This window comes from Phocoena sinus, chromosome 14, assembly GCF_008692025.1.
Source record: "Phocoena sinus isolate mPhoSin1 chromosome 14, mPhoSin1.pri, whole genome shotgun sequence".
NCBI classification, from domain to species: domain Eukaryota; kingdom Metazoa; phylum Chordata; class Mammalia; order Artiodactyla; family Phocoenidae; genus Phocoena; species Phocoena sinus.
In genome coordinates, this window is record NC_045776.1 from 89,587,226 (window position 1) to 89,607,480 (window position 20,255).

Consider the following 20,255-nt stretch of genomic DNA (forward strand, 5'->3'; position numbering starts at 1 on the left):
CAATCCCTGGTCAGGGAACTAGATCCCAGATGCTGCAACTAAGGGTTTGTATGCTGCAACTAAAGATCCTGCATGCTGCAATGAAGATCCCACACGCGGCAGTGAAGATCCCATGAGCCACAACTAAGACCTGGTGCAACCAAATAAATAAATAAAATTTTTTAAAAAATGAAATTATATCAATATCTGCACTACATGCACACAGACAACTTCAGACAGATTCCAACTTAAATATGAGAGCAAAATGCTGAAACTATTAGAAGATAATACGTGGAAATCTTTTGTGATACCAGGATGTAGAAAGATTTCTTAACAAGACACATAAGTAAACCACAAATGAAACCATAAAGGAAAAGCTAGATAAAATTTATGTCAAAAATAAAGCCCATGGGATCAACAATTTTATAAACAAAGTTCAAGGACCAGGAATAGACAGAAAAAATTAAAATATATATTGCATACTGAGGATTAGTAAACAATATACATTCCTCTCCATGAATAGATAACACAATAGAAAAATGGCAAAGATAATTGACAATTTATGGAATAAAACCCCCAAATGGTGTAAAAATGTGTTTACTTCAGCAGTGATCATTGACACACATCCTTGTATCATAGGGAAGAACAAATCTGACTCCATATTTGATCTGTTTCTTTTACTTTAAGCTTTGTATTCTATTGCTTTTGCCATAATACAAGTTAAGAATGCAGCCTATAGCCTGAAATTTACAGGATAACCTATTCTCAAGGTTCTGAGAATTAAGAGTATAACATTGCTATACTTATTAAGAGTGTAACACTGTTCCATTCATATAGAGATAAAAAGTTGCAGAACAGAGAATAACATTTGTCTTGTTGGGGGTTTAAAGGATCATTGCGACTGGACCTAGGTGGACAGCTGCAAGAACAAAGGATTCGGGCACCAAGAAGTTCGCAGCAACCAACCACACTCCTCCCCTTTTAGTATAAAAGAAGCCTGAATTCTAACTCGGGGAAGATGGTTCTTTGGGACACTAGTCCACCATCTTCTCCGTCTGCTGACCTTCCAAATAAAGTTGCTATTCATTGCCCCAGCAAATCACCTCTGGATTTACTGGCCTGTCGTGTGGTGACTGGCATGAGCTTGGACTCGGTAACACCTGTGCTCTGCATTTTAAGTATTAGTCCATTTTATTTGTGTGTTTTTGTTTTTATTTTGGCTGTGCTGCATGGCCCTGGAATCTTAGTACCCCGACCAGAATCGAACATGTGCCCCTGCAGTGGGAGTGTGGAGTCCTAACCGCTGGACCGCCAGGGAAGTCCCAGCGTTAGTCCAGTTTTAAAAATCTTAATCCTTGGTATTAGTACCTTGTTCCTAACTCCTCCTTATATTCCACACTTAAGCAGCATACTGGCTTCATGGCTGAAGTCTGTATCTTTCATAAGGCTAAATTAGGAAACAACTTTTTCTGATTTATTTTTTAAAGTCTAGAATGTATTTTTTCAGTTAAGAATTTTTTTCATTTTATTGAGGTAATTCTATTTCCCCTTATTTATTTATATTAACGTATATCCTGATCACCCTCTTATTTCTAGAATAGAATCCACTTGGTTTCTATTCTACAAAAATATTTCTATTTCTACAAAATATTGCCAAATAGTCGACAAAAATTATCTGTTGATAATTTCTCAGTATTTTTGCATGACCAGCAATAATCAAGTTTTTTCTGCTCTTCCTTTTCAAATTATACATCTGTCCATTTTGGTGCCTTTATGCTATTACATAAATAGGAAATTTCCCTTCTAATTCCTCTGTAACTATTTAAATACGAGTTCTCTGATCACTGGATGATTGAAAGAATTCACTGGAAACTCAGCGAACGATGATTTTCGGCGGAGAATCTCTGACATTGTCTTCATTTCCATTCACGTTTGGGTTTTTTTGTTTCTTGGGTCGAATTTGACACATCTACCCTTTAAGAATCATTTGTGTCACAGAGAATTTCGAATTTATTAACACAAAGCGGATCCTCATTCAATCTCCTATGTATTTGTGATTGTTCCTCTTTTTTCATCTTACCCTTCACTCTCTTTTTAAACAAATTAGTGACTTATAATAACGCCCCCCACAGCCCTTGAATTATAAATTAACGTCCCTTTTTTTCTGCTTTACTATCTGCTTTTTTTTGTTTTCTTCAATTGAATTCTTAAGCCAATTCTCTATCACATCTGTCTACATACCTACCTATCTCTTATCAATCTACCTGATTCGGATTCCCGGTCTTTTAAAAATCCTAATTCTTTACGTTTCCCCTGAACGCACGTTCCCACAGCTCGCTCTGGCGGCGGCCGCCCGGGTCTCTAGGCGACCAGCGCTCCTACGACGCCGCACGCCGCGTGCCGCGGAGCCTCCTGGGAAGTGTAGTTCGGAGGCTCTTCTCCGTCGCGCACGCGCAGCGCACGCAGCAGGTTTGGCCCTTCTCTTTGTCCACCGCCACGTGAGAGGCCAGTGGGCGCGTGTCCGCGTGCTCGTGCGCGCGCGCGGTCCCCCACTCCAGCTCCGGGCCGTTGGGATCCCGCGGGTCCGCTCGGGTCGCGCAAAGGCTGGGGGCGGGGCGGTCACGTGGGTCCCGGTCCCGCGCGTCCGTGGTTCCGAGGCCTTTTTTGCAGGTTCCGGGGCTGGATTCCTGTGGGGCGGGCGGCTGGGGCTGAGGGAGCCCGCGGGGGAGGGCCGCCAGTGGGCGTCAGCGCTTGGGCCGGGGTCTCCGCGGCTGGGTTGCGGTGGGCACCGGTGGCCCCCGGGGTCGGAGGGAGGTCCTTCGTCCGCCGCGGCTGGTGCTCGTTGCGCCGGGGCCTCTCCTGCCAGGCCGGCTTGGAAAGGCGGTGCCTCCCCACGCGCGTCCCTGCGCGTCCCCGGCCGCGAGCCCTGGGCGGGCGCGGTCGGAGCGTCGGGACCCACGGCGGGTCGGGGAGCGTCCGGAGAGTGTCCGTGGTGTGTCCCGGTTGCAGGGCCTGTGTCGCCCCTCCACCCTGGCTCGACCCAGCTCGCCCCAGCTCGCCTCCGCCTTTATCAGGAGGGTTTTTCCGAGGCTCCTCCACTAACGAGAACCCCCAAACAACTTCGACAGTAGCTGGCGGGGTGGGCACCGCGTTGGCTCAAGGCCTTGTCTCTGACCTGGACCCACGTCTGCCTCTTGGTACGACAGCCCACTCACGATTTCTGGGTCTCAGGCTTTTCATCTGAAAATGAGGGAATGGAAAGAAGTGACCTTTTCTGCCCTAGTCCGGTGGATTTTGCTGTCATCAAAACGTACATTAGTTTATTTTATTTATTATTTACTGTTTACTTTGTTTCAACCACGTGGTGCTGGACTGAAACTGCTCTGTTTGCCTGTTTTCTTGGGTTAAGGACTTTAAAATATATTCACTGTAGTTAATTTAGAGTATCTTGATAAACAGATTCAAATGAAAATCATTCATGATCCCATCAACAGGAAACAGTCACTGCTAACATTTTGTGCATTTATTTTAGTCAAGAAATGTGTGTATGTTTTGAATACACCTTACGTGTTCCCTTAAAAAAAAAAAAGCCAAAATTGGGAATATGCTGCAAATCCTGCTTAAAGCCCTTAGAGTATATCACAGATATGTTAAGTTGAAATATTTTGTCCCAAGTGGGGAGTTTAAACTTACCAGGGGAGTTTTTTTCAACTTGCCCCTGAGAACTTATATTTCTCTTGTTATTCTCCTTAGTCTGCCCTGGTGCCGTCATTTCTGGACAGGGGACTGTGTCATGCATGTACTGGGACTATAAACAGGGACTCCCAAGGCCTTTGCCCACCCCTCCCAATACAGTTGTTGAGGGCCTGTGATCACAGGCTCTGGAGTGGGCTGCATGGGACCACTTCCTGTGTATGTCATCTGTTTTTGGCATGTTATTGAACTTCTGTGCCTTATTGCTTCTTCTGTGATGAGAACTGAATGCATCAAAAAAGACAGTAGGTGTGTAGAACATCTGGCACATAGTAGGTGTAAGTTAACGTTATTTTTTTCATTATTCTTTCCCTTTCCTTTGCAATTCCACAGAATTTGATGCTGAGTGGGAGCTACAGGATGATGATGAAGGTGCCCCTTCCTCCTGCAGGTAAATGTGAGTGCGTGGCAGGGAGAGCTGCAGTGCTCTGCAGGAAACTGCCGAGGTAAAGTCACACCCGTGAAGTTAAAAGGGGCCAAATTGTACAACGAAGGGCGGGCATAGGCTTCCATTTGCTGAAGGGACACATAAGAGTCAAGTGTAAGAGCATTCAGGGAGAACTTCTCCCTCCAGGGCCAACTTGCAGAAACATTTGTTTAAATTAAAGGAAAATAAGGTCCAATCTGTACTGTACTGAGCAAGTAACATATCAGAAATATTTTAAAACTACCACACTGATGGCGTGTCACACTCTGTCCACCTCACATTCTCAACTCTGTGTTCTCTGCAAAATCTGCCTCATTTTGACATGTGTCTCTACTCTTGATAAGTTTTTGCTGAAATCCAGCTAAACTTTACCGAATAGTTTTTGACAAACCTACAAAGGAAATTTAAAAATCACACTGTGAATTTGGCTGTCTGCTTAAGGAAATAGTTTGAATGTAAACGTAGTTTTATTTGTCAGAATGCCGGAGTTTTTATTACATGAGATGACGTGAAAGCATAATGCAAAGGAAATGACATATTCACTGTAGGTATATTTTCCTCGTCTGGGGTGTGTGTGTGTGTGTGTGTGTGTGTGTGTTTATGTTATGATTGATTTTTCTTGAACCACTCAGTTTATTATGTTTTTTAATGGTTAAATTTATTGACTTTTTAGATAAAATTGTATGGCTTTTGCCTTTGTATCATGTGTTGGGGAGACATTTCCCCCAAAATTATACAAATATTCACTTGTGTTTTCTTTAGGTACTATCATGGTTTCCATTATTTTAAATTCTGATCCATCTGGAAGTACAGTTGACCCTTGAACAATACGGGTTTGAACTGCATGGGTCCACTTATATGCAGATTTTTTAAAATAAATACTACAGTACTATACGATCAGAGGTTGGTTGAATCTGCAGATATGGAACCTCTGATACAGCGGGCCAACTATAAAATTAATTATATGAGGATTTTCGAATGAGCTGGTGGGTCGGTGCCCCTAACCCCCAAGTTGTTAAGGGTCAACTGTAGTTTGTTGTAATGTATGAGATAGATAACTAGCTTAATTTTCTCTCAAGTGTTAATCACTTCTGTTCATTAAGTAATCCAGTTTTACTTTGCGTGTGAAATGCCACATTTATTGCATGTAAATCCTGACATATTTGGACCATTATGCTTTATTTATCTATATATCTTTTCTGGAGGCAGTGTGAAATACTTTTTTGATAATATAATTTTATAATATATGTCAATATTACATGGGCCTGTTTACACTCAATATTTTGTATTTCCAAAAGTGTCCAAAGCTGTTCCTGAACCTTTTTTTTTCCAGGTGAACTTTAGAATTGCTTGTTAAAGAAAAGCTTTTTGAAATTGTGATTGGAGTTGACTAAAGATATAAATCATTCGGGGCTGACTTCTTTTTACTGTATGAAATCTTTCTGTCCCAGGACAAGACCAAATTGTGCGTGTACGAAGTCTCTTCTTACAGTCCTCATTGGTGTTTTTAGTTTGTTTCCTATGAACCTTACATATTTCTTGTCAAGTATATTTCTGCATGTTTTATGTATTTTTTTCTGTCATGCGTAGATTTGACTTTCTACCTTTTTATTTGTTTAAATAAGAAAGTTGTTGATATTAACAGAACTATGTCTGTTGATCTAGAAAGATGCTTTGCATAGCGGGAAGAAAACAAAAACAGTTTTTAAATGTGACCATATACCTCTTAAGAGTGGTTATGTGTGGTCATAGGTTATAGTTGTTTCTTATTTAGCTTACATACATTTCTAAGTTTTGCCATCATGTTTTACTTTTGTAATAATAATTATGGCTTATATTTGTTTAGTGCTGATGTGCACCAGCTCCAGTTCTAAGCTGAGTATATTTTCACAATTTAAGATATATAAAGGAATCATTTCTTATGTGACCGGGAGGAACTTCAATATATGTTTCTGAGTTGGCACCGAAGGTTGAATCACAGGAAGACATGAAAGGGAAGAGCTTGGTGTTTTAAGTGCTGCTTTTTAGTCATAGGGATGAGCAGGCTGTTCTTCATTTGTATTTCTGTGGAACTAAGGGGACCGAATGTCTGCATGGAGATAAGAGCTAATTCCAGGATATATGGGGGGTGTGTGTGTGTATACCTATATGTACATGAATACACACAAATGACATTATGATTTTGGTACTAAATACCTTGAACAAGAGGTAGCAATAAAGAGAAATAACATTCCATTTCTGATATTTAATAATTGTGCAATTATGGGCACGTTCTAAGTCTCAGTTTCCTTTCTATAAGATGGAGATTTTGTTAAATGCCTTTTGGGTTGTCTGTGAGGGTTAAATTGTAAAGTGCTTAGTATTTTGTCTTATATATAGAAAGCACTCAGATGTTAGCTATTATTATTACAAGGAACTAGTCACTTTGCTTTTAATATCTTATTTATTCCTCAGAATCCCTGTGGCATTACATAATGATTAAAGAATAATCCTCCAGAAGTATATAACCTCTGTGCATCAAACAACATAGCTTTAAGCATACAATCAACAGAATTGCAAGGAAAAACTGACCAATCTGTAATCATATTGGGAGAGTTTAACACACTTCCTTCAGAAAATGATAGGATTGGCAGACATAAATTAGGAAACTTATAGAAAATTTTAATAGAAAACTAAGGCTCAGAAAAATAAGCCTTAGTTTCCTATTCGTTTTTCCCCAAAGTCACAAAGCCAGCAAAGGGAAAGGGTTGATTGAAACTCAGATCTGTTATAATACAAATCACATAAGCTTTCCAAAATTCCATCTGCCTAACACAGAGCTGTCATGTCCTTCACAGCACCTGTTCCGCACTGTCCTCAGTGCACACTGACTGGATCTCAGAATTACTTACTGCTGGTCCTTCTTTATTTGTGTGCAGAGACTTCTGCTGTTCTTTTACGTTACGTTCTGTTTCTGTCCCTGGTAGTCCTGTTTCAGTTATATAGGAAACACACTCTGGCCTTAGATGATCATGAATTCCTAGTTCCTAGCAAGAGAGGAAAGGATTTTTGGTGCAGCGTGAATATACCAGTTGAAGTTCGTTTGTCCCCAAGTCCACAGATCCTGGTTCCACACAAATAAGTCTGCTCGTGTGAGATAAGAAACGCGTTCCCAGAAGCAGAAAGTCATTCCTAGTGTAAAAGGCCTCACACCAGAGCTTCGGGGCAGAAGCGGAGGCTGCAGGACAGAACAAATCTCAGACTTGCTACTTATCTTGCAGCAGAAATGACCATGTTACAGGTGAGTTCATGTTTATTCCTCATTATTTTTCCAGGGAATTAGAAGAGGTGTGTAAGACCACTAGTGAAAAAGGAAAGAATAAATGGTTAAGAAATCAGGGGAAAATACCCTCAGAATGGAAGATCCAAGTTGGGACAAAATTGAAGCAGCGATATGTTAACTATGGGGCCTCGAGAAATTCTTTTTTTTTTTTTTTTTTTTTTTTGCGGTACGCGGGTCTCTCACTGTTGTGGCCTCTCCCGTTGCGGAGCACAGGCTCCGGACGCGCAGGCCCAGCAGCCATGGCTCACGGGCCCAGCCGCTCCACAGCATGTGGGATCTTCCCGGACCGGGGCACGAACCCGTGTCCCCTGCATCGGCAGGCAGACTCTCAACCACTGTGCCACCAGGAAAGCCCGAGAAATTCTTAAAGTTTCAATTTTTATAAGCCTTACTGTCCTACATAATTATTGAATTTGAGCTGTAAACTTGGTTCTCAAATTTTTGACAGGTGTAATGAGTATGTTTATATGAATTGCATTATCCAAAGGAAAAAGCAAACTGATTTTTCATAGAAAGTAAATGTTTCTTGGTCATTCCTTGGTGAAGCCTTTGAATAAATGATATAGTGGGTAATGTCCTTAGGAGAAAGATTGTAATAAATACATGGTATTATAGCCATTTTTCATAGTTTTCCACAGAGTGTGACCCACGGGGAAAATGCCAAAGCAGAATTTAGTCCCCGTAATTATTTAAATTATTTATTTACCTCTTTAGTTGTGAAGCAGAATTCACATGGAGAAAAGTTCATAAAATGTAAAAGTACAGCTTAATGTATTATCAAATGAATACCCATGAAGTCACCATTTCATTTCAAGAAATAGAGTGTTCCCAGCCTAAATGAGGCCCTTCCTGTGCCCCCTTCCCAATCACAACTTCTCCCTCCTGACAGACGGAGCCAGGACTCCATCCTTTGTAACGATTTCCTTGCTTTTCTGTATAATTTTACTCCTAAGTGTTTATCCTTAAACACTGCCATTTGATTTTGTCTGCTGTTGTGTATACTCGTTTGTGTTTTGCTTCTGTCACTTAGCAATTGCAGCCTTCTCTGCAATTAAGGTAGCTTCTCAATATCACCAAATCCAGCCATTATCAAATACCCGGTTGTCTCATAAACTGTCCTCTGTTTGAATCAGAATCTAAGTAAAGTTCGTACAGTGCAGTTGATTGATCTGCGTCTGGATCTTGGCTCTGCCTATTTTTTTCTGTCCAAACTATCTGTTGAGGAAGCCAGGCCGTTCATCTGTAGTTTCCCACGGTCTGAAGGCTTTGACTAAGTGGCTTGGTGGATAATGTCCTCGTTTGACTGATTAAACCCCCCAGTGTTGTTGGTGTGTTCTGCCATCTGTGTTTCCTGTGAACTGGTAGATTCAGAGCTGCACTTTCCAGTCCCGAAGCCACCGGCCACATATGACTGTTTGAACTTAATTCAATTAAATCCCTTTGGCACAGTTGCCACGTTTCAAGTGCTCCGTAGCCACAGACTGGACAGCCACGAATTAGGTGGCACAGGTAAAGAAAATTTGCATCACCACAGGAAGTTCCACTTTGAGGCTTGATCAGATTTAAGTGTGACTTTTTGGCAAGAGTGCTTCAGAGGTTGTGGTGGTACTTCTTTCAGGAGGTGCATAAAGCCCACTTGTCTCTCTTTGTCTTGCTGATGGCTTTATTCTCCTTATTTTTTTTGGTTGTGTTGGGTCTTAGTTGTGGCACACGGGCTCTTTGTTGAGGCATGCGGGATCTTTTTGTTAGGGCGCTCGGTCTGATCGGGTTTCTGTCTGGTTGTGCTGGGAAGGCTCCAGGGTGCGTGGGCTCTGTAGTTTGCAACATGAGGGCTCTCTCATTGAGGTGCCTGAGCTCAGTAGTTGTGGCGCACGGGCTTAGTTGCTCCGTGGCACGTGGGATCTTAGTTCCTCGACCAGGGATCGAACCCACGTCCACTGCATTGGAAGGCAGTTCTTTACCACTGGACCACCAGGGAAGTCCCTTGTTGATGGCTTTAAATGATCGTTGCCCAGATGGATTATTTCATTAGGGGCTGCAAAAGGGTAACACCCTCCTTGTAACATTTCTTTGTTAACTAGAATGCAGCTTTCTAGCATGACAAGATATATCAAGGGTCAGTTTGTACATTTTCTGCCCCAGAATTGCAATTAGTATCTTAAAATTTAGTCATTAGTTTTAAAAGTGTTTGTTGCCAAAACATGGAAATATACTAGATTTTTGCATATTGACTTGGTTTTCAGGAACTTTGTAAGCCCATTTACTAATTCTAATAATTTTTCTTTAGATTTGATTAGATTTTCCATGTTTATAAAAATATCAGCAATACTTTTTTTTAGTAAAAAGAAATTCCACTGACTTCCTAGTTTGATGAGACTTTCTATAACAAATAATTGTTGATTATTTTTCAATTTTTGGTGTGTTCATTTGTTCTTTGTTTCATCTGTTTGTTCTTTTTCAAACTTTTATATTCTTATGAAATCTAGTCCTTCTTTTTGAAAACTGTAAACGTGCTTTTTAATCTAACTGTTGGATTTTTCTGTTATCTATAGGTATTGTTATATACATTCTTCCATTTACAGATATGCTTTATCTGCATCTATCGAGGTGATATTATGTTTTTTCTTAATCTGTTAAAGTAGTAAATATCTGTGACTTTAAAAAAATATATTAAATCAACCTTGAAATTTTGGGATAAACTCCAGCTTGGTCTTGATATATTTTCTTCTTTATGTTTTGCTTAATATAGTAGTTTGGTAACATTGTTTAGGATTTTCACATCAGTGTTCATGTGTAAGTAGGCCTTTGCTTTTCCCTTCTTGCAATACCCTTATTGGATTTTGTTATCAAGGTCATGTTAGTATCAGAAGGTTTATCAAAAGTTGCTTCCATATTCTATAAGAGTTTAGTAAAATTGGAATTATTTCTGCATTAAATGTTTTCAGAATTAACTGGTAAAGCCATTTTTTTATGAGAAGATGTAAACTCAGGGAACCAGCGTTTTCCACATGACCAATGCATGATTTATAAAATCATTAGTGGGTAAATGATCCATTTAAGGAGAAAGATAAAACAATATATTTAATGTAACAGTGTGAGAAGTTCATTGATATAGTTGAAGATTCTACATTGTAGCTTATCTCTGTGAGACCAGTTGATTAGTTTTGATGTTTATGAAAGAAGAATATCCACAATTAACTAATTCTAGTTGTTGTAAGGTCTTTTGGATTTTCTTTATGCAGTCATACCATCTATGACAGTTTTACATCTTCCTTTCAATATTTATACTCTTTCCTTGCATTATATTGTACTGACCTCCTGGCCAGTACTGTACCTGCAGTACCTTATGGACTAGAGGTGGCATTGGGAACACCCTTGCCTCGCCCTAGGCCTGCACTGTCCACTACATAGCACATCACAGCTGCTCACCTCTGACACCAGTCACCTGGAGTTAGTGCAGACTCTGCAGGGTGAGGGCACCATCCCCAACAAGAGTGCTTTCATTTCAGTTGCCAGCTGTAAGTTTCGGGGTCCCCAGGTCACCTGCACTTCTGACCAATAGGCTGCAAATTTGGGGGGTTCCTATGACCCCCTCAGGTTCACTGGAATTGTTCACAGAACTTAGGAAAGTGCTATACTTAAAACTGCATTTTTTTTTTTTTTTTTGCTGTACACGGGCCTCTCACTGTTGTGGCCTCTCCCGTTGCAGAGCACAGGCTCCGGACGCGCAGTCTCAGTGGCCATGGCTCACGGGCCCAGCCCCTCCGCGGCATGTGGGATCTTCCCGGACCGGGGCATGAACCCGTGTCCCCTGCATCGGCAGGCGGACTCTCAACCACTGCGCCACCAGGGAAGCCCCTGCAGTTTTATTATAAAGGACACAAGTTGGGATCAGCCAAATGAAGAGACACACAGGGTGAGGTCTGGCAGGGTCCCAAACATGGAGCTTCTGCGCCCTCTCCCCATGGAATCAGGGCACATCGCCCTCTTGGCCCATGTCTGTTTACCACCCAAGAAGCTAACATGAGGCAGCAGTATCCGGAGTTTTTACTGGGTATTCATTGTGTAGGTGTGATTGATAAAATCACAGCCACGTGACTGAACTCAGCCTCCAGCCTGGAGGTTGGGCTGATAGCGTCTGCCTCAAAGCCCCAACCCTCCAATCAAATGGTTGGAACTTCCAGCATGGGCAGCGCCCACCTGGAGACTCCAGGAGCCCACCATGAGTTACCTGTTCCGTAAACTCAGGAGGGGCCCACCACGAATTACAAAGGAAGCTCCATCGCAGGAACCTGGGACAAAGACCAGACAGTCTTTATTATCCAACAGGTGGCCATTAGCTACACATGCTCTTTACATTTAAATTAATTAAAATTAAATAAAATAGAAAAGTCGGTGCCTAGTCACCTTTGAAGTGTTCAGTAGACACTGGTGCCTAGTGGCTACCGTATTGGATGGTGCAGATATAGAGCCTTTTAGTCGTCACAAGAAATTCTGCTGGACAGTGCTGTTCTGGTCCTCAGAGAGCAAGTACTCAGTATTTTACCATAAAGTATGATGCTACCTGTACGTATTTTGTAGATTATGATTATCAGATTAAATTTCCTTCTATTCCTAGTTTGTTGATAGTATTTTACACTGAACAGATTTTCACCGTATACCTTTTCTTCATCTTGAGGTGATAATGGCTTTTCTCCTTTATTCTGTTAATATGACAGGGATTTCTGAATTGGTATCTTGCACAGATGAAGGAACCCTCATTTGGTCAGGCTATGTTACACTTTTTATGCATGGCTAGATTCAGTTTGTTAATATTTTGTTAGGAATTTTGATTCTATGAGTTATTTACTTGTAATGTTCTTTTCTTGTTGTGTTCCTGTCTGATTTGGGATTAGAGGTCTGCTGGCCTTATAAAATGAGTTGAGAAGTTTGCACTCTTTTCTCTGTTCTCTAGAAGAATTTATTTGAGATCATTTTATTTGTTCCTTAAATGTTGGGAAGAATTCACCTTTGAAGCCATCTAGACGTTGAATTTTCTTTGAAGGAAGGTTTTAAAATGTGAGGGTTAATTCCTTTAACAGTTACAGACTAATTCAGACCTTTTTTCTTGTGTCACTTTTTTTTTTTTTTTTTTTTTTTTTTTTTTTTTTTGCGGTACGCAGGCCTCTCACTGTTGTGGCCCTTCCCGCTGCGGAGCACAGGCCCCAGATGCGCAGGCCCAACGGTCACAGCTCACGGGGCCAGCCGCTCCGCGGCATGTGGGATCCTCCCGGACTGGGACACGAACCCGCGTCCCCTGCATCGGCAGGCGGACTCTCAACCACTGCGCCACCAGGGAAGCCCTCTTGTGTCACTTCAGAGTAGATTATTTTTCAAGAAATATATCTGTTTCATCTAAGTTGTCAAATATGTTGGCATACATTTATTAATATTATCTTTTTAACGGCTTTATTGTACTATGATGTCAGTAGGATCCACCTATTTTAAGTGTACAATTCAGTGATTTTTTTTTTTTTAGTAACTTTATGTTGTGTAACCATCATCACAATCCAGTTTTAGAAGAGTTCCATCACCCCGAGAGGATCTTTGTGACATTTGCAGTCAGTTCCTCTTCCCATCACCAGCCTGAGGCAGCCACTAATTTGCTTACTTTCTATATAGGTTTTCCTTTTGGGCATATCATATAATGGATTTATGTAAATGTGTAATCGTTTTGTGTCTAGTCTCTTTCAATAAGAATAGTATTTTTGAGGTCCATCTGTGCTTTAGCATATGTCAGGAATTCATTCTTTTTATTGTTGAATAGTATCCCATTGTAAGGATATACCACTTTTTATTTATCCATTCACCACTTGATGGACATTTGGAATATTTACACATTTTGTTGTTTTTTTTTAATTGAAGCATAGTTGATTTACAATGTCGTCTTTCAGGTTACAGCAAAGTAATTCATTTATACGTATTTGTGTATATATATTCTTTTTCAGAATCTTTTTCATTATAGGTTATTACAGGATATTGAATATAGTTCCCTGTGCAATACAGTAGATTCTTGTTAGTTATCCATTTTATATATAGTAGTGTGTATCTGTTAATCTCAAACTCTGAACTTATTCCTCCCCTCCTTTCCCCTTTGGTAACCATAAGTTTTCTATGTTGGTGAGTCTATTTCTGTTTTGTAAATAGGTTCACTTGTATTACTTTTTTTAGATTCACATATAAGTGATATTATATATTTGTCCTTCTCTGTCTGACTGACTTCACTCAGCATGATAATCTGTAGGTCCATCCATGTTGCTGCAAATGGCAGTATTTCATTCTTTTTTATGGCTGAATAGTGTGCCACTGTGTGTATATGTACCACATCTTCTTTATCCATTCATCTGTCGATGAACATTTAGGTTCCTTCCATGTCTTAGCTATTGTAAATAGTGCTGCTGTGAACATAGGGGTGCATGTATCTTTTCAAATTAGAGTTTTCGTCTTTTCTAGATATATGCCCAGGTGTGGGATTGCTGGATCATATGGTAACTCTGTTTTTTGAGGAACCTCCATACTGTTCTCCATAGTGGCTGCACCAATTTACATTCCCACCAACAGTGCAAGAGGGTTCCCTTTTCTCCACACCCTCTCTACCATTTACTCTTTGCAGACTTTCTGATGATGGCCATTCTGACTGGTGTGAGGTGATACCTCACTGTAGTTTTGTTTTGCATTTCTCTAATAATTAGCCTTTTTGAGCATCTTTTCATGTGCTTTTTGACCAGCTGTATGTCTTCTTTAGAGAAATGTCTATTTATGTCATCTGCCCATTTTTTGATTGGGGTGTTTGTTTTTTTTCAGATGTTGAGCTGTATGAGCTGTTTGTATATTTTGGAAATTAAGCCCTTGTCAGTCACATTGATTGCAAATATTTTCTCCCATTCTGTAGGTTGTCTTTTTCTTTTTAATTAATTAATTTTTGGCTGTGTTGGGTCTTAGTTGCTGCGCGCAGGCTTTCTGTAGTTGCAGTGAGCGGGGGCTACTCTTCGTTGTAGTGCATGGGCTTCTCATTGCAGTGGCTTCTCTTGTGGAGCACTGGCTCTAGGTGCGTGGCCTTCAGTAGTTGTGGCACACAGGCTCAGTAGTTGTGGCTCATGGGCTGTAGAGAGCAGGCTCAGTAGTTGTGGCACACGGGCTTAGTTACTCTGTGGCATGTGGGATCTTCCCAGACCAGGGCTTGAACCCGTATCCCCTGCATTGGCAGGAGGATTCTTAACCACTGCGCCACCAGGGAAGTCCCAGTGGGTTGTTTTTAATTTTGTTTCTGGTTTCCTTTGCTCTGCAAAAGCTTTTACGTTTAATTAGGTCCAATTTGTTTATTTTTGCTTTTATTTGCATTACTTTAGGAGGCAGATCCAAAAAAATATTGCTGCGATTTATGTCAAAGAGTGTTCTGCCTGTGTTTTCCTGTAGGAATGTTATAGTATCTGGTCTCAAATTTAGGTCTTTAATACATTTTGAGTTTATTTTTGTATATGGTTAGAGAACCTAATTTCATTCCTTTACATGTAATTGTCCAGTTTTCTTAGCACCACTTATTGAAGAGACTGTCTTTTCTCCATTGTATATTCTTGCCTCCTTTGTTGTAGATTAATTGACCATAAGTGTGTGGGTATATTTCTGGACTTTCTATCTTGTTCCATTGATCTATATGTCTGTTTCTGTGCCAGTACCATACTTTTTTGATTACTGTGGCTTTGTAGTATAGTCTGAAGTCAGGGAGCATGATTTGTCCAGCTCTGTTAAAGATTCTTTACTGGCTATTTGGGGTCTTTTGTGTTTCCATACAAATTTTAATACTAACTTGTTTTAGTTCTGTGAAAAATGCTACTGTTAATTTGATAGGGGTTGCGTTGAAGCTGTAGATTGTCTTGGGTAGTATGGTCATTTTAACAATATTGACTTCTCCAATGCAAGAACACGGTATATATTTCCATCTGTTAATGTCACCTTCAATTTCTTTCATCAGCATCTTATAGTTTTCAGATTACAGGTCTTTGACCTCCTTAGGTAGGTTTATTTCTAGGTATTTTATTATTTGTGATGCGATGGTAAATGGGATTGTTTCCTTAATTTCTCTTTCTGATATTTTGTTGTTAGCATATAGAAATGCAAGAGATTTCTTTGTACTAATTTTGTATCCTGCAACTTTACTGCATTCATTGATGAGTTCTAGTAGTTTTCTGGAGGCATCTTTAGGACTTTCTATGTATAGTATCATGTCTTCTACAAACAGTGACAGATTTACTTCTTTTCCAGTTTGGATTTCTTTTATTTCTTTTTCTTCTCTGATTGCCGTGGCTAAGACTTCCAAAACTATGTTGACTAAAAGTGGTGAGAGTGGGCATCCTTGTCTTTTTCCTGATCTTAGAGGGGATACTTTCATCTTTTCACCATGGAGTATGATGTTAGCTGTGATTTTGTCATATATGGCCTTTATTATGTTGAGGTATGTTCCCCCTATGCCCACTTTTTGGAGAGTTTTTATCAAAGTGAATGTTGAACTTTATCAAACGTTTTTTCTGTGTCTGTTGAGATGATCATGTTGTTTTTATTCTTCCATTTGTCAACGTGGTGTATCACATTGATTTGTGGATATTGAAAAATTCTTGTATCCCTGGGATAAATCCCCCTTGATCATGTTGTATGATCCTTTTACTGTTTTGTTGGATTTGGTTTGCTAGTATTTTATTGAGGATTTTTGTGTCTATGTTCATCAGTGATATCGGCCTGTAATTCTCTTTTTCTGTGACATCTTTGTCTGGTTTGGGTATCTGGGTGATCATGGTCTCATAGAATGAGTTTGGAAGTTTTCCTTCCTCTGAAGTTTTTTGGAATAGTTTCAGAAGGATGGGTATTAACTCTTCTCTAATGTTTGATAGAATTCACCTGTGAAGCCATCTGGTCCTGGACTTTTATTTATTGAGAGTTTTTAAATTACTGATTCAATTTCATTACTGGTAGTTGGTTCATATTTTCTATTTCTTCCTCGTTCAGTCTTGGGAGATTGTACCTTTCTAAGCATTTGTCCATTTCTTCTATGTTGTCCATTTTATTGGTATATAGTGGCATGTAGTATATACCTACATGCCTATGATCCTTTGTATTTCTATGGTGTTGGTTGTAACTTCTTTTTCATTTCTCATTTTATTGATTTGGGCTCTCTCCCGTTTTTTCCTGATGAGTAATTTTATCTTTTCAAGAACCAATTTTTAGTTTCGTTGATCTTTTCTATTTTTTTTTAGTCTCTGTTTTATTTCTGCTCTAATCTGTATGATTTCTTCCCTTCTACTAACTTTGGGTTTTGTTTTTCTTCCTCTAGTTACTTCAGGTGTAAGATTGGGTTGTTTATTTGAGATTTTTCTTGTTGCCTGAAGTAAGCTTGTATTATTATAAACTTCCCTCTTAGAACTGCTTTTGCTGCATCCCACAGGTTTTGGGTTGTCGTGTTTTTATTTTCATTTGTCTTTATGTATTTTTTCATTTCCTCTTTGAATTGTTCAGTAATCTGTTGATTGTTTAGTGACATGTTGTTTAGCCTTTACGTGCTTGTTTTTTTTTTTGCCGTTTTTTTCGTGTAGTTGATTTCTAGCCTCAACAACATTGTGGTTGGAAAAGATGCTTCATATGACTTCAGTTTTCTTAAATTTACCCAGCTTGTTTTGTGGTCTAGCATGTAGTCTGGAGAATGTTCCATGTGCTTTTGAAAAGATTGTATATTCTGCTGCTTTTGAACGGAATGCTCTGTATATATCAATTAAATCCATTTGGTCTAATGTGTTCTTTAGGGCCAGTGTTTCCTTATTGATTTTTTTAGTCTAGGTGATCTGTCCATTGATGTAAGTGGGCTGTTAAAGTCCCCTACTATTGTTGTGCTACTGTCGATTTCTTCTTTTATGTCTGTTAATATTTGCATTATATATTGAGGTGTTCCTATGTTAGGTGCATATGTATTTACAATTGTTATATCTTCTTTTTGGATTGGTCCCTTGATCATGATGTAGTGTCCTTTTTTGTCTCTTGTAACAGTCTTTATTTTAAAGTCTATTTTGTCTGATATAGGTATTACTACTCTGGCTTTCTTTTGATTTCCATTTGTGTGGAATACCTTTTTTCATCCCCTCACTTTAAGTCTGTGTGTGTCTCTAGATCTGAAGTGGGTCTCTTGTAGACAGTACGTATATGGGTCTTGTTTTTTTTTTTATCCATTCAGCCACTCTGCGCCTTTTGATTGGAGCATTTAATCCATTTACACTTAAGGTAGTTATCAATATGTTTGCTCTTATTGCCATTTTGTTAATTGTTTTGGATTTGTTTTTGTAGGTCTTTTTTTCCCCTTCTTTTGTTCTCGTCTCCTGTGATTTGATGACTGTCTTTAATGTTATGCTTGGATTCCTTTTTCTTTTTTGTGTGTGTATCTATTATAGATTTTTTGGTTTGCAGTTACCATGATGTTTTTGTATATCAGACTGTGTATATATGTGATTGTTTTAAGTTGCTGATCTTTTAATTTCAAATGCATTTAAAAAACCCTGCATTTGGGGGCTTCCCTGGTGGTGCAGTGGTTGAGAGTCCGCCTGCCGATGCAGGGGACACGGGTTCGTGCCCCGGTCTGGGAGGATCCCACATGCCGTGGAGCGGCTGGGCCCGTGAGCGATAGCCGCTGAGACTGCGCGTCCGGAGCCTGTGCTCCACAATGGGATAGGCCACAACAGTGAGAGGCCCATGTACCGCAAAAAAAAACCCCACCCTGCATTTGTATTCTCCTTCCCTCACGATTACTGTTGTTGATATCATATTTTACATCTAATTGTTTTATGTATCCTTTAACTGCTTGTTGTGGATATAAATGATTTTACTACTTTTGTATTTTAACCTTCCTACTAGCTTTGTGTGTAGATGATTTCCTCCCTTTACTGTGTGTTTGCCTTTACTGGTGAGCTTTTTTGTTTGACAGTTTTCTTCTAGTTGTAACCATTTCTTTTTCACCTAAAAATGTTCCTTTTACATTTGTTGTAAAGCTGGTTTGGTGGGGCTGAATTCTTTTAGCTTTTGTTTGTGAAGCTTTTGATTTCTCCATCAAATCTGAACAAGAGTGTTGCTGGGTAGAGTATTCTTGTTTGTAGGTTTTTCCCTTTCATCACTTTAAATATATCGTGCCATATATGGCCTGCTGAAAAATCTGGCCTGCTGAAAAATCAGCTCATAGTCTTATGGGAGTTCCCTTGTATGTTATTTGTTGCTTTTCCCTTAATGCTTTTAATATTCTCTCTTCATCTTTATTTTTTGTCAGTTTGATTACAGTGTGTCTTGGTGTGTCCCTTTTTGGGTTAATCCTGTATGGGACTCTCTGCACTTCTTGGCTTAGGTGACTGTTTCTTTTCCCAGGTTAGGGACATTTTCAGCTGTTATCTTTTCAAATATTTTCTCAGGTCCTCTCTCTCTTCTCCTCTGGGATCATGTACAAGTTTTTGTATGAGCATGTATCTATTTGTCTTGGGTACATACCTAAGAGTGTAATTGCTGGGTTGTATGGTAAAATTATATTTAACTTCTAAAGAAGTTGCCACAGTTCCAGTGTCTGAACGTTTTATATTTCTCCCAGTATGAAGTTCCAGTTTCTCCACAACTTTTTGAACACTTGTTATTGTGTCTTTTTGATTATAGTCATTCTAGTGAACATGAAGTCGTGTCTCATTGTGGTGTTAATATGCATTTCCTTAATAAGTAATGATGTTGGTCATCATTTCATGTGCATATTAGCTATTTCTGTATCTTCTGTATTAAAATGTATTCAAATATTCTGCCTGTTTTTTAATTGGGTTACTTATCTTTTATTATTGAGTTTTTAAAATAAGCTCTTGGGTCAAGTTCTTTATCAGAAATAGGATCTACAAATAATTGTTTTCAGTCTGTGGCTTGTCATTTCATTTTTCAATTACGTTGGTTGAAGTGCAAAGTTTTAAATTTTATTTTGCCACTTGAATAGGAATGTAGAAACCTCACCACTGTCTAGGCCCCTCACCCTCTTTCCTTTATATCGTAACTGTGTTACACAATTACACCTGCATACACTGAAAACTCCATCAGAAAACATTACGATTTTTGCTGTCAACCATGACACATTTAAAGAACTGAAAAGGAGAATAGTGTATTTTATTTGCCCATATATTTGCCATTTCTGTTCTTTCTTCTCGATTTTTTTAAGTTGCCTTCTGGTATCATGTCCATCTGAAGATTTTCCATTAGTAAATCTTTTAGAGCAAGTCTGCTACCCTTGAATTCTCTTAGTTTTTCTTCATAAGAAAGTATTATCACACTATTCCTTTTTCTTAATATAAATTTATTTATTTTACTTTATTTATTTTTGGCTGCATTGGGTCTTCGTTGCTGCACACAGGCTTTCTCTAGTTGTGGTAAGTGGGGGCTTCTCTTCATTGCGGAGTGCAGGCTTCTCATTGCGGTGGCTTCTCTTGTGGAGCACGGGCTGTAGGTGCTCGGGCTTCAGTAGTTGAGGCACACGGGCTCAGTAGTTGTGGCTTGCAGGCTCTAGAGCTCAGGCTCAGTAGTTGTGGCGCATGGGCTTAGTTGCTACATGACATGTGGGATCTTCCTGGACCAGGGATTGAACCCACATCCCTTGCATTGGCAGGTGGATTCTTAACCCCTGCACCACCAGGGAAGTCCCTGTCATACTATTCCTGATGAATATTTAAGCTGGCTACAGAATTG

General features: G+C 39.6%; 1 protein-coding gene across 9 annotated transcripts in view; it reads left to right on the forward strand.

The window, feature by feature from the left end:
• The first annotated feature begins 2,445 nt into the window (after positions 1–2,445).
• Positions 2,446–20,255, forward strand: part of ZNF84 (zinc finger protein 84) — a 35,291-nt gene continuing 17,481 nt past the window's right edge. The window contains exons 1-4 of one of the 9 annotated variants that reach the window (XM_032603492.1): positions 2,535–2,561; positions 2,989–3,289; positions 4,066–4,123; positions 7,253–7,439. In XM_032603492.1, coding sequence (XP_032459383.1) covers positions 7,425–7,439 — 15 coding nt within the window. In that variant the 5' untranslated portion in view covers positions 2,535–2,561; positions 2,989–3,289; positions 4,066–4,123; positions 7,253–7,424. Of the gene's footprint in view, positions 3,290–3,321; positions 4,124–7,252; positions 7,440–11,252; positions 11,398–20,255 lie in introns of those variants that run through there. The other 8 variants (XM_032603493.1, XM_032603494.1, XM_032603495.1 and 5 more) reach the window with 8 other exon arrangements.